Source organism: Misgurnus anguillicaudatus, chromosome 5, assembly GCF_027580225.2.
Source record: "Misgurnus anguillicaudatus chromosome 5, ASM2758022v2, whole genome shotgun sequence".
Lineage (NCBI taxonomy): Eukaryota > Metazoa > Chordata > Actinopteri > Cypriniformes > Cobitidae > Misgurnus > Misgurnus anguillicaudatus.
Genome location: NC_073341.2, coordinates 14,754,671 through 14,767,318, shown reverse-complemented (window position 1 = coordinate 14,767,318; position 12,648 = coordinate 14,754,671). Strand labels below are relative to the sequence as shown.

General features: G+C 35.8%; 1 protein-coding gene across 3 annotated transcripts in view; it reads left to right on the top strand.

Annotated features, from left to right (window-relative positions):
* Positions 1–6,102: 6,102 nt before the first annotated feature.
* LOC129414286 (uncharacterized) overlaps positions 6,103–12,648 on the top strand; it is a 41,099-nt gene continuing 34,553 nt past the window's right edge. Inside the window, exons 1-11 of one of the 3 annotated variants that reach the window (XM_073867607.1) lie at positions 6,106–6,269; positions 6,648–7,145; positions 7,227–7,376; positions 7,462–7,581; positions 7,671–7,912; positions 8,064–8,204; positions 9,754–9,968; positions 10,450–10,717; positions 10,793–10,953; positions 11,141–11,379; positions 11,505–11,947. In XM_073867607.1, the coding sequence (XP_073723708.1) occupies positions 6,266–6,269; positions 6,648–7,145; positions 7,227–7,376; positions 7,462–7,581; positions 7,671–7,912; positions 8,064–8,204; positions 9,754–9,968; positions 10,450–10,717; positions 10,793–10,953; positions 11,141–11,379; positions 11,505–11,515 (2,049 nt within the window). In that variant the 5' untranslated portion in view covers positions 6,106–6,265 and the 3' untranslated portion in view covers positions 11,516–11,947. Of the gene's footprint in view, positions 6,270–6,647; positions 7,146–7,226; positions 7,377–7,461; positions 7,582–7,670; positions 7,913–8,063; positions 8,205–9,753; positions 9,969–10,449; positions 10,718–10,792; positions 10,954–11,140; positions 11,380–11,504; positions 11,948–12,648 lie in introns of those variants that run through there. The other 2 variants (XM_073867606.1, XM_055168284.2) reach the window with 2 other exon arrangements.

Genomic DNA, 12,648 nt, shown 5'->3' with positions numbered 1-12,648 from the left:
ATGTGATGCCCAAGCTTTGATCATGTTGTTTAAATTTAGTAAGCAAAGGTTAAACTAACACTCTGACTTTTGACTGACTGTCTGGTGAAAAACTGTAAAAAACTGTAAAAAAAAAATTCATATTCTTTCCTCCACAAAAAGGGTTTTATTTGTAATTCTGTATTGTCTTTAATTATTAAACATTTTTAACATCCCCAGTCCTAATAAAATGTTCTTTCTTCAGAAAATATCGTGTACTGTTCCACATAAGAAAGTCTTTATATCATTTTATTATGCAAGTAAACTAAATAAATGATATGGAAGTTACACAAATGTCCTTTCTTGTTATTTGGACTGCATTACATGATATTGTCTGTAGGGGGCGACAGATGACAGTCCAACCGTAGTACAGCAAGTACAATGAAAAAAGCCGACATTAATCACCATCATGGATGATTCTGAGGAAACATTAACAATAATTGTGTTTGAAAAAATGACATTGACTGTTATCTGGGTTATTAATAAAGTGTGATTAAAGTTTAACTGGAATTACACAATACACTTAATACCTTAGAATTTCTATTTAAAGGTACCGGTAATTGTGTTTAGCTTTTACGTTACTACCTTTGAAATTCAGAGGTGATTAAAGTTTCTAGATTTTTCAAGCTTTTCTTAAATAGCTAAGTTAAAAAAAAAACAGTGCATCTGTGACAGTGGAACGAAACATTAACATTCATGAAAAACATTAGTGCGAATCATTGAAAGCATGTTGACTAAATGCTGAGATGACTATAAAAATATGTACTTAAAATTCATGATATGCTATCCACATTGTCAACAGGCCATTGTTAATTATTGTCCACCTGAAACTGAGTTTATTCCTCTGTCCCGTCACATCTTCGAATTGTTTTGATTCCTCATAAGAAATTATTGAACTTTATGACAATGTTCTTGTCCAATGACTCTTATCTTGTATCATACCTGCAATCTGGCATTACACAGGAAACAGAAGTTGCAAAACTTGTTATTGGTTGTTTGCAATAATAAATAAATTCTCAGATATGTTTTCCATCTGTTTCTATTAAATTTCCTTAGAAGCAATAAACATAAATGGGCTGTTGACACCCACTACCTGTCCTGTAGTAATAATGAACAAACTAGTTTAGGCAATTTGGCCTTGTAAGAGTCAGAACCCTGTGTATTTGCCTTTTGTAGACCTGGGGATCTTGGCAAATCTGAGCACTGTTTAAGACATTCATTGAAATCTTCTCTGAAACACAGATAAGATAGATTTGAAGAAACATTAGAAAAACAATATCTATACTTTCTGTTTAATCCTGTTATGTTTTCCTTCCTAAAGGGAAAGTACTATGTACTTGAAGTCATGTGCCGTGACTCATCTCCTGTCTCCTGTTGTAGCTTTCAGATTGTTTACTCACTCTCAGTTGCTTCATATTTCATCATTCCTATTGTTGGCAATGCAACACACAAATGATAAATCACAAGTTCAGATTTGGATAAAAGAAATTCCAAAGACTATAAATTCAGCAGATTTTTTTACCCAAAGACCAAAATGTCTTAATTTTTCTTCATATTTCTTTTACTTTTATTATTTTAATGTTTATTACTTAATACTAACATACCCAACATATAACAAATATATGTGAGTGTATTTCAGGGAACATTTCAGGGAATCTTCATTTAGTTCTTTGAGATCACTCGATGTCAGGCTGTCAATTTTAGCTTTCGTTATGACACATCCATGTCTGTGCAGAAGCAGTTTAACATATGGTTTAGTAACTTGTAAAACCCCACCTTTGGTTTTTCCAAATACCTGACTTCTGATGCTAGTTTACAAGATTTTTTCGAAATGCTGTAATCTCAGCATCAGATTCGTTTCGCTTCTTTCAAGGTGTTGTGTTTTGTTTTTACTCTTCTTTAAATGGCAGTATTTACCACATACCTTGTTGTACCTGTATTTCAACAAACTATAACCTTCACTTTCTTTAATAGCTGTACTCTTCTTTGATGTGATGCACAGAAAGATTTTATCAGGTGTACATCGCATGATGATAAACAACATTCTTGTGTTTGTTAAGCATGTGACTTACAGTAACAGACAATTCGTTGGCTAAGTGACAAACAAATTCTTAACACATTCAAACATATCATCACTCAATATGTGAAAGGTTATTCAATTGTATATGTTTTAAAAATATTTTTATAGGCAATGCCTATTTGTGACCCTAAAAACATTCTCAAGTATTTTTTGTGATTTATTGTTTTTTTTTTTTACATAAAATGTAAAGAACATTCTGTGAAAATATAACCTTGATATCTAGTAAGAACATGTCAATGAGTGAAATCATAATGAAATCAGTGATCAAACTTTGATTCTCTTCATTAGATTATATGAATGGATTTCACAGAAAGAGTCACATGCATGTTTTGTTTTTATGGTATACATTGGATTTTCAGTTTCATTATGCTGTCAAGAAGAATGAAGGTACTTTCCAGCTAAATGTATGGTTTCTTGTAAAGAGATGACACTTTGATGTGCACTGTGTTGTTTAGACACACAATAGTGATAGAATAATATGCACATGTACTTACAAAGAGCTGAAATCATAAAAAAAACATTTTGAGATGTAAATAAGACTTCTCGATAAATAAATGATTGAATATTTCAAAGCTTAACAACAGTTTTTTAGTCTTGTCACTAAAGATTAACAAACTAATGTAGATGTCAGTCCGCCTGCAGGAATTTTTCAAAACTCTGGAGCACGCTTGACTCATATTTCACACAAACGCATAAGAAAGACACATAAAATGTGACTCATTCTGGGAAAAAACAGCGTTAGTCTTTTTGTGATGTATTGCTTTCTACACCATAAAAAGTGATTAAGTGACTTTACCTAAAAAAATGGAAATAGTGGCCTTAAAAAAATTAAGTATAGGCAAACTCTATACCAACTTTTATTTGTAAAAGTAAATATTTGAGTACATTACATTTTTAAGAGTTATTTTGAGAAATAAAAGTTTTTAAATTAAGAAAATGCCTTGGGCTTACTTAAAAAAAATTGGACAAACTTACGCTTATTAAATCACAATTAAACCAGAGTACAGTAAGTATGTGAATTTTTCAACCAAGTACACAAAAATGCAGTTCCTTGTTGACTAAACTCACTCTTTCTTGTTTTTTCTTTCACACAAAAGCCAAGCAGCTTTTAAAACTTTTAGTTTATACAACTCAAAACAAAATAAGCAAAATAGAAGAAACTGGTGTTTCTATACTGGCATATTGCTTATTAAAGAGCAAATATGGTCCGATTCACGTTTTTACATTTCCTTTGGTGTGTAAGTGTGTGTATTAGTACATGTTAACCATATGCCAAAGGTACAAAATCCAAAGTAAACAATGACGCGAGTTATCGTTTTCAACTTAAATTTCTTTTCTTGGACTACAACAAACACACGAATTGTAGGCAACAGTTTACATCCTGGGATTGGTGATATAGACAAGACTGACATTATCATAATTCCTCTCGCTTTGGATTTGCAGCGTATAAGTTAACTCCTGTTAGCAATCGAATCTTTCAAAAATGGTAAGGAGCGGCACATTTCCGGATGACGTCAGAGGTATTCAGGCCAATCACAACGTATAGATTAGCTGCCAATCAGGGACACAGAGCCTTTCAAATTGGTGAGTTTTGTACAAAATCAAAGTGTTCGAGAAAGGCAAGATATCTGGAGCTACAAAAGGTACGGTATGTGGAAAATAATGTGTTTTTTTAACCATGAACCACGCAAACCCATTGTATTATACTAGCAATGAAATAGGTGCTCTTTAAGAGAAGCAATACACCTTCCACAGCCTAAACACAAACACCACTCTTCTGCAAAATGGTATAACACACAAAAACATTATAAAGTCATTTAAATCTTCAACACAGATGAAGATTAAACACTGTGGGGCAGTTTTTTGGACACAGTTTGGATTAGTCCAGGACTAGGCCTTAATTATATTAGGACATTTAAGTAGTTTTTAAACATGCATTTTAGTCTGAGACTATGATAAGCCCTGTCCGGGAAACTACCCCTAAAAATCGATCTTTGCGGAAAAATACATAACACTTAATTTAAAAAAGTACTCTCCTAATACAGCAAAGCATGTTAGGAATTGGAAATGCTCCGCCCAGTTTAAACTGCTGCTTATACACAACAAAAATCAATAATGTAGTCCCAACTTAAATGAATCAAGTTAATATACAAAAATATTTTTTAAATGTGTTGAATAACTTGAGTAACTTATCTAAATTGGACAAGAAGCACAATACACTTTTGAGTGCTTAAAACTTATTTTGTTAACAACAAGAAAGAGAAATATAAGTACAGTGACATTTTAAGTTGTGCTCTCTTAACCAGCAAATGGTTCAAGTTAATCAAAGAAAATGTAACAGGAACTCCAAATATTTAAGTGTGTAGAATTTTCATCATTAAATTAAGTTTAAACTACTTAATATATGTAACCCATTCCCCGCCAGCCTTTTTTGTGATTTTTACAAAAGTTTCACAAAATGCCTTCCAGGAAATTTTTCTTCTAAAAATATATAAACATACAAATAAATCAAATGAAAGAAAAGACCCTCTGCTTTCAAACAAACAATAAACAAAAAAACAAAAAGGAAAAAAAAAACGTTTCATCCTGTCTTCATTTGTTCTCTTTTTATAACCTCGTAAATGGGTAGGTTTCTTAAAAAAAAAAGCTGAAATAACTGCATTTTTGTAAAGGAATTTTGTTAGAGATCAAATACAGAGTGATGATCAAAACATACACAGAGTTTAAAATTTGTAAAATAAGTTTTTGCTTCAGTTTTTTTTAAAAATTGGGTAAAAGTAAATCTAGTGGATAATAGCAGAATTACAGATTACCGTAAAAACTCGTCAGGAAAACGTCATTGGCAGGGAAATATTTTCTCTTAATTGATGAGATATCTTGAGATAACTCATCAATGGTGGGATAAGAGTTAATTACATTGGAGTTTACTGTTATAATGTAAAAAAAACATATGTGAAAATCATGATAAAAATATTGAATCAATGTGAAATCAATGACTGAAATCAAACTTTGATGCTCGTTCTTAGATTATGAGACTTTTGTCTGGATTTGACAGATGTTTTATAACAGTGATATAACAGGGATATAAATAGGTAAGGGATAATCCACGGCTAGCCATGCATTAAAGGGTTTTAATGCACGACGTAGAGGCGAAGAACCACCCGACGCGTAGCCCTTTAATGCATGGCTAGCCGTGGATTATCCCGCTTATACCTTGGTTATTTGCCAAGTTAAAGCTGTAATGAATGTCAACAGTGTACATTTTTTAACAGACGGGTAAAAATTACGGTCATTTTCTTAAGTTAAGGCTCGCACTCCATCCGCTTTAAATAAAGTAGTGCTGAAATAAAACCTGCGCACTTTAAAAAGAGACGGACTTGTCTCTCGCTCGCTCTCTCTGCAAGTGTAACTGTGTTACTATGGTTACCAATGTTTATAGTAGCAGATTATTTCTAACTGTAATTAAACTGACTGGAACTACCTGGGCATTAAACAGTGCACACCTTCCAGCCAATCAGAATCGAGTATTTAAACAGACCATGGTGGTATAATTGGATTTGCTTAATGGTCATTAAAATAATGTTGCAATGCGTACTCTATGATGCTGCGGTACACAACTGATGATGTGTCCTGCTGATAGAGCCTTATAGCAGCCTTCCTTCAAGAACGCATGAAATATAATTGGTGCGAACATTAGGGACTGCAACATCTAGTTCTTTTAACAATCCAATGCTAAAAAATCTTAACGTTATCCAAAACATAACTTTATATTTTCCTTTTCATTAGGGGTAAAATAGGATTTGCCTCTCAATAAGAGGTAGATTTCTTAGAAACTCAAAAAGACCCAATGACATTGCACTGAAATACAGCATGCTATGTCTCCGGTTTGGAAAACATCTAATCATATGTAATTCCCTTCATGGAAAGCACAAAACGTCAGTAAATTTTTCTGGGCTCCACCTGTCTATTAGCCCGTCCCATTTCACCTTTCTTTACCTCATACAGCAAGTGAAACTTGTTAAACAGGCTGTTGTGTTTTATAAGAATCAGGACGACCTAAAATTCATGCAGTAGAATCTGAAGTCTCTGCGTTGTTTGTACTTATTTCACTTACAAGGTTTCTCAATAGCCTCACAACCATTTTTATGAAGCAAAGAGTACGCAACGATGAGTAAGTACAATGGTATAAAGCTTTGTTTTAATTCATGTTGTCCTTGTTACTGTGCAATTATTAATTTAAGTGCTAACTATTAATGACTAACAACTTGTACTTACTACAGGGTTGGGTCTTGGTTTAGGCTTATTTGCAAGTAATGCATCATTTACTGTTATTACTATAGTAAATACATGTTACATACACACTGTAAAAAAATAAAATGTATTTTTGATGTATATATTGCTTATGACAGAGCTGTGCATAATTAACCCTTACTATGATTAAAATAGTTGGCTCACAAATAGACCTACGTTGTATACAAACATTACAGAAACTCACTTGAATTGCAGTTGGAGAATTGAATAATGTTTAATAATGTCTGTTTGGCAACAGACGACCATCGCATGTGCGGCAGCCGATGTCTGGGTCCAATGACCTTCCACATGGAAATGACAGGCCAATGCGTGACCCTTAGCCAAGAAAGGAGACTTGCATCCAGAGACGCCTCGTCCTTTATGAACGGTTTGGCTTTTCTGAGCCGCCCCGTTAAACTCGACGAAAAGATGTATGTACGAATCGAACAGTGCTCCTCGAGTTGGGACGGTGCTCTCCGTGTAGGATTCACCAACATCTGTCCAAATACGCACAGTATGCCACCTTCTTCCATACCAGAGCTTAGGGATACGCCCGGCTATTGTGTGCTGCCTGTGCCTGAGGGTTTATGTGGGCGCAGTGCAGAGATTCAGTTCTGGATCAACCACGCAAGCCTCGTTCTCGTCCAAGGCATGACTGGAGAGAGATTTTACGTTAAAGCAAAGGGACTTAATCTGAATAAACCACTTTGGGCTTTCATCGACCTGTATGGGAGCACAAGCACCGTGCGCCTTTTGGGTAAGTATGCATGTGAGACTTAAGCTTGGGCCTTACGCATCACTTCAGTTTGTAAAAACTTGTGTATTGTACTGTGTGTAGGCTCAAGAAGAGGCAGGAGGACATCGTGCCCAGATTGTACTAAGTTAGACAATGTATCTGACATCAATTGGATTGGTGAGAATCAAGTTTCAAAGAAAGACCAAGACGATACCGATCTCAGTTTCTCAGGAATTAACCACCACAACAACGGTAAGAATGGTGGTTTAATATGACATTCGATTATACTTTACTAAATAAACCATTTATCAAACATTTTATTATTCCCCTTATACAGAAACAGCAATACACAGGACATCATCTTGTTGGAAACCGAGTCTCTTTCTCTTACAGTACGCCGGTCAGAAAACCGTCCCGAGCCCTACAGAACGAACCGAACTCACAAGAGCAGGCTTAGGTACATTATCATCTTAAAACACAATACAACAGTCAACATTCTGGTATTTAGGATCTGACAATTCATATCCTGTATGTGACACTTTCTAGGAATACCGGTTCATGAATCAGACACAGGGGTTGATCTAAACCGGACCTGGAGAGAGCTGAATCACTTCATTTGCTCCAGCTATCCATCCATCCATCTGGATTCGATCGGTTTCAGTGCCGCCAAGGCTGACAAATACGGGAGACTTTGGCGAATACATGCCAATACTGTGAAGAAACTGAAGAAACAGCTGGGGGAGAACGTGCTTTATATAATACCTGATAATGACATTGTTTCAAATGAGGTAGAGTTGGAATTCCCTTGAATGTTTTAATTCTCTGTGTCAATTTTTATTTGAAGTCACGTCTTGCAACTCAGCCTGCCAGTTGACACTTACATTAAATATATAAAATAAAGTGACCAATGAATTTAACTTGATGACTATTGTTTCACAGATGATCACACACACATTATCATCAATCCTCAATAGAAATTCATCATCATCAGACACTGCTCCGCATCTTCGTTTTCAACGCAGACATCGACTGACTTCAACCGACAGCAGTTTTTCTGATGCAAGCCCAAACTCTTCAATGGTAAAGATCTTTCAACATATTATTAAAATCACAAAACATTATTCTTAAAGGATTTATCAATTTTCTTAATAAAAATCCAGATAATTTACTCACCACCAAGTCATCCAAAATGTTGATGTCTTTCTTTGTTCAGTCGAGAAGAAATTATGTTTTTTGAGGAAAACATTCCAGGATTTTTCTCATTTTAATGGACTTTAATGGACCCCAACACGTAACAGTTTTAATGCAGTTTAAAATTGCAGTTTCAACAGACTCTAAATGATCCAAAATGAGGCATAAGGGTCTTATCTAGCAAAATGATTGTCATTTTTTTGAAAAAATATGCACTTTTAAACTTCAACTTCTCGTCAATCTTCGGTCAAGTGACGCGCCAGCGTCAAAATGACAATCATTTCGCTAGATAAGACCCTCATGCCTAGTTTGGGATCATTTAGAGTCCTTTGAAACTGCAATTTTAAACTGCATTAAAACTGTTACTTGTTGTGGTCCATTAAAGTCCATTAAAATGAGAAAAATCCAGGAATGTTTTCCTCAAAAAACATCATAATTTCTTCTCGACTGAACAAAGAAAGACATCAACATTTTGGATGACATGGTGGTGAGTAAATTATTTGGATTTTTTTAAAGAAAATGGACTAATCCTTTAAAAAAAGGGGGGGGTTACGATGCCAAGAACCTTTAAATTAAAACTGACAAATCTTTACCCATGTTATTTTTTTTTATTCATGTGCTCCCATAAACTTTAATCAAAATCTCAAAACGTACTTCTGCCCTCTTGTGTCGATCATTCTCTGATGTCAGCTAGACGACTTGAGCGGGACCATCCATTAACTCCGCCCCCTCCAACTGTCAGTCAGCTGCGAGTTCCATTTCTGAATGAAACGCCTACTTTTATACATCAAATAAATGCAGTGTGAAACACAAGCCACGTCCCTTATTTTCCTTGTGTGGATAGTCTGTTTCACTCGAAAAAAGTCATAACACGGAAGTAACATCGATTGCGACTTCTGGTTCATAGGGACTTTAACATCTAAAGAAACTTTCTGTTTCACCTAAAATTTCTTTGTTGTTAAAAAAATTATTCATATTATGAAAAGGTAAGAAAGAAATGGTTCTTTAAATAACTGACTGAATGGTTATTCAAGGAACCAAAAATGGTTCTTCTATGGCATTGCTGGGAACCTTTTAAAGGAGACATATCATGAAAGTCTGACTTTTTTCACGTTTAGGTGCTATAATTTTGTCCCAGTGCTTTTAGAAAATGTGTAAAGGATCAACCCAGTAACTTAGTTTTGGTTTCTCTGCAAGAATGTTAAAAAAATAAGTCATTGTAGGTCACAAGTGGCAATTTCAACATGCTATAATAAAAAATCTATTTCTTAGAACTTCACATACGTACTCTGGGGACACCAATGATTTACTTTACATCTTAAAGTCTTGTGAAATGTACCTCTATTTTTAAGAAAGTAACTGTGCAAGTTCTTATTGCTTTGCTTAGTGTATAACCTTGGCCAAGCAATATAAGACAGTGTTTCTATCTCTATAACAGGAGGATGTGGATGTTGGATCTTTGCTCAGAGAATTTCAACAAAGCCATCTTACCTCCAAAGAGCAAGTTTCAATATTGGTTCATCGAAACAAGGTACTGCAAAGTGCTAAGGAGGCCATCTCCAACAGCAATTTCTCCTGGACCAAAACCCCTCTGGTGACATTTGTTGGTGAGGAGGCACTCGACTGCGGAGGTCCACGGAGGGAGTTTTTTAGGTATGCCACACTCTTAAAAACAAAGATGCTACATGATGCCACTTTGAGCTTTTGTTATCAGAGCAGACCGATGAAGACAGTATAGTTTCATCCAGCCTGATCTCACGAGAAATCGTACATATTTTACGAGTGGGCAAAGTTAATTGTGCAAAAACATACAATAATAAAGAACTACGAAACCCTACCCCTAACCCCAACGTCACAGGGGCGAAGGCAAATCATACAAAAATGTCAGAATGTGGTAGTATAAATTAATACGAATTAGCCACCTCATAAAATACGTATGAATTGCCATGAGATAGCATTGTCATTGTTTATGTTCTCTTAGTGCACTAATTAAGGGTATAGGGTGCTATTTCGGACACAGCCATGATCCTTAATAACATTTAAAATAAAAGACGGATTCACATTCAACCAAAAGATGCAGATAAAACACAGACTGTTGTGATTTTTCATTTGACACATCTTCTCACTTCTCCAGACTCCTGATGATGGAGGTGCAAAGCTCTCTGGGTATCTTCGAGGGCAAACCTGGACAATTGTTCTTCACCTATGACCAGATGGCCCTGGAGCAGCACAAGTACGAGTTAGCTGGGAAGCTCATTGCATGGTCTGTGGCTCATGGTGGACCAGGATTCAAGGCGCTTGATCCCTGTCTCTACCAGCTGATGTGTATCCAAGAGTGTCCACTGGAAAACTTCGACTGGTGCCTGATACCAGATGCTGACATTCAGAGGAAATTACAAAAGGTATCTATCTATCATTTGTTCTGTCCAAATGAGCTTTCTTACATTTAATCTAACGTTTAATCTTTTCTTTTTTAGATTTTGTCATGTAAAACGACAGCAGACCTCCATAGGCTGCAGAGAGAAGAGGGAGACTGGATTTGCGAGTGTGGCGTTCCTGGAATTTACAGACCTGATATTTCCATTCGAGATCTACCAAAAATTTACTCCTACGCTGTTCGGCATTACATATATCTTAGGTGGGCCTAAATATGTGAGCACGTTCATGCATACATTATTTATTCACCTAGGTTGTGCCATTTGTTGTTTTGGTAACACTTTACATGCAAAGCTAATAAAGTTTTTCTTCATATGACTAATAACAAAAACACCATAAAAGAGTTTTGTGAAGACTCCCTAAATGTGTTTCTTTGTTGATTTCCACAGAACCTCTAAAATGATTCATCAGTTTACAAAGGGACTGAATGCTTATGGACGGTTTTGGGATTTGGTTAAATCTTACTGGGCTGACTTCTTGCTCATCTTTACCAACATGCATGAACCGATATCAAGAAGCACCTTCAGGAGCCTGTTTCAGATAGACTGGAGTAAAGCAACGTCCCACAGGAGGATGGCTGAGGAGGAAACTATTAACTGCTGGGAATTAGTACTTAAGATGATTGAGGGTGAGTTTACTCTTGTTACGTAGTTTGCTAAACATAAACCTGCATGCTGACTTCATTTAAGTTTATATGTTCATATGTAAAATGTGAATGTATGCTCTAAAAAAATGCTGTTTTTTCATTTTTAGAATTTTGTTAAAAAGGGACGAACCCAACCTATTGGATTGTATTCTAACCCATATTAAATTAGGTTTCAACCCAAAATGCTGTGTTGTTTTATCCCATTGTTGGATCAAATATTAACATTTGCTAAGTGAATGTAAGCCCTGTAAACCCTGACAAAAGGTATTTCTAAAGACAGCAGCAAATGGCTGAATCCACAGGGAACTGCTTCCTAATTCCTGTCGAATTATCATCTGAAACCTCTCAAAGAATTCCCATCTACCCCCCAAGACAGTTACCCCATAGGGTGAGACAGAAGAGTCACATCCTGCCACACCATCTCGTCCCCCTCTCCTCATGTTCTAAAAGCAAACTGTATATGGAATGCTACATTCTACATGTACAAATAATCTGAGGCTCTGTTTACACGTACATGGTTATTTTTAAAAACTGAGAGATTTACCTTCGTTTGTACTTTGACATAACTGCATCTGAGAAAGTACATTTTCAAGAAAAAGTTTTAGGTATTAAGCAGACAAAACACTGGTGGATAAACTTATCACAAAGATAAAAAAACTTTATTGCAGTTTCTTCTAGTGCAAGTCAGTAAAATTAAGTGACAAAGTACGTGAATAGGCAAGTAAGGCCACACTTAGTGCAAGCATGGCGGCCAGTTTTGCACCAATTTAATTTGCAGGCGAGATAGGGTCATAGTGCCAAACACCACCCTCCTCCACCACCTCTCATCAAAACTATTTTTTACACAGAATGTGAATTTGAACACATACATTGAAAATTCTTGAATGCACTAACTGCAGCCCCATGAATGATTGTCCATTTGTTGGCAGATACCTCCACGGGTGTGGTTCGAAAGCAGGCACTAAGCCGAAAGGGGTGGTGGTAGCACAGCAGTTAAGGAACCTGGCTAGTATGCTAGCCTAGAATTTGTGAGTTTGAATCCTGGTCACCACCGTTGTGCCCTTGAGCAAGGCACTTAACCCCAAGTTGAACTTTGTAGGTGTACAAACAGTTTAATAAGAAGTAGGGCTGTCACTTTTTATTCGATATTCAAATATGCATTCAAACATGACATGAAATATCCACTATAAATAAACCATCCGGTTTTTTAAAAATGCCATGTGTAGCGCATTTTTTACAGTCTAACACCTC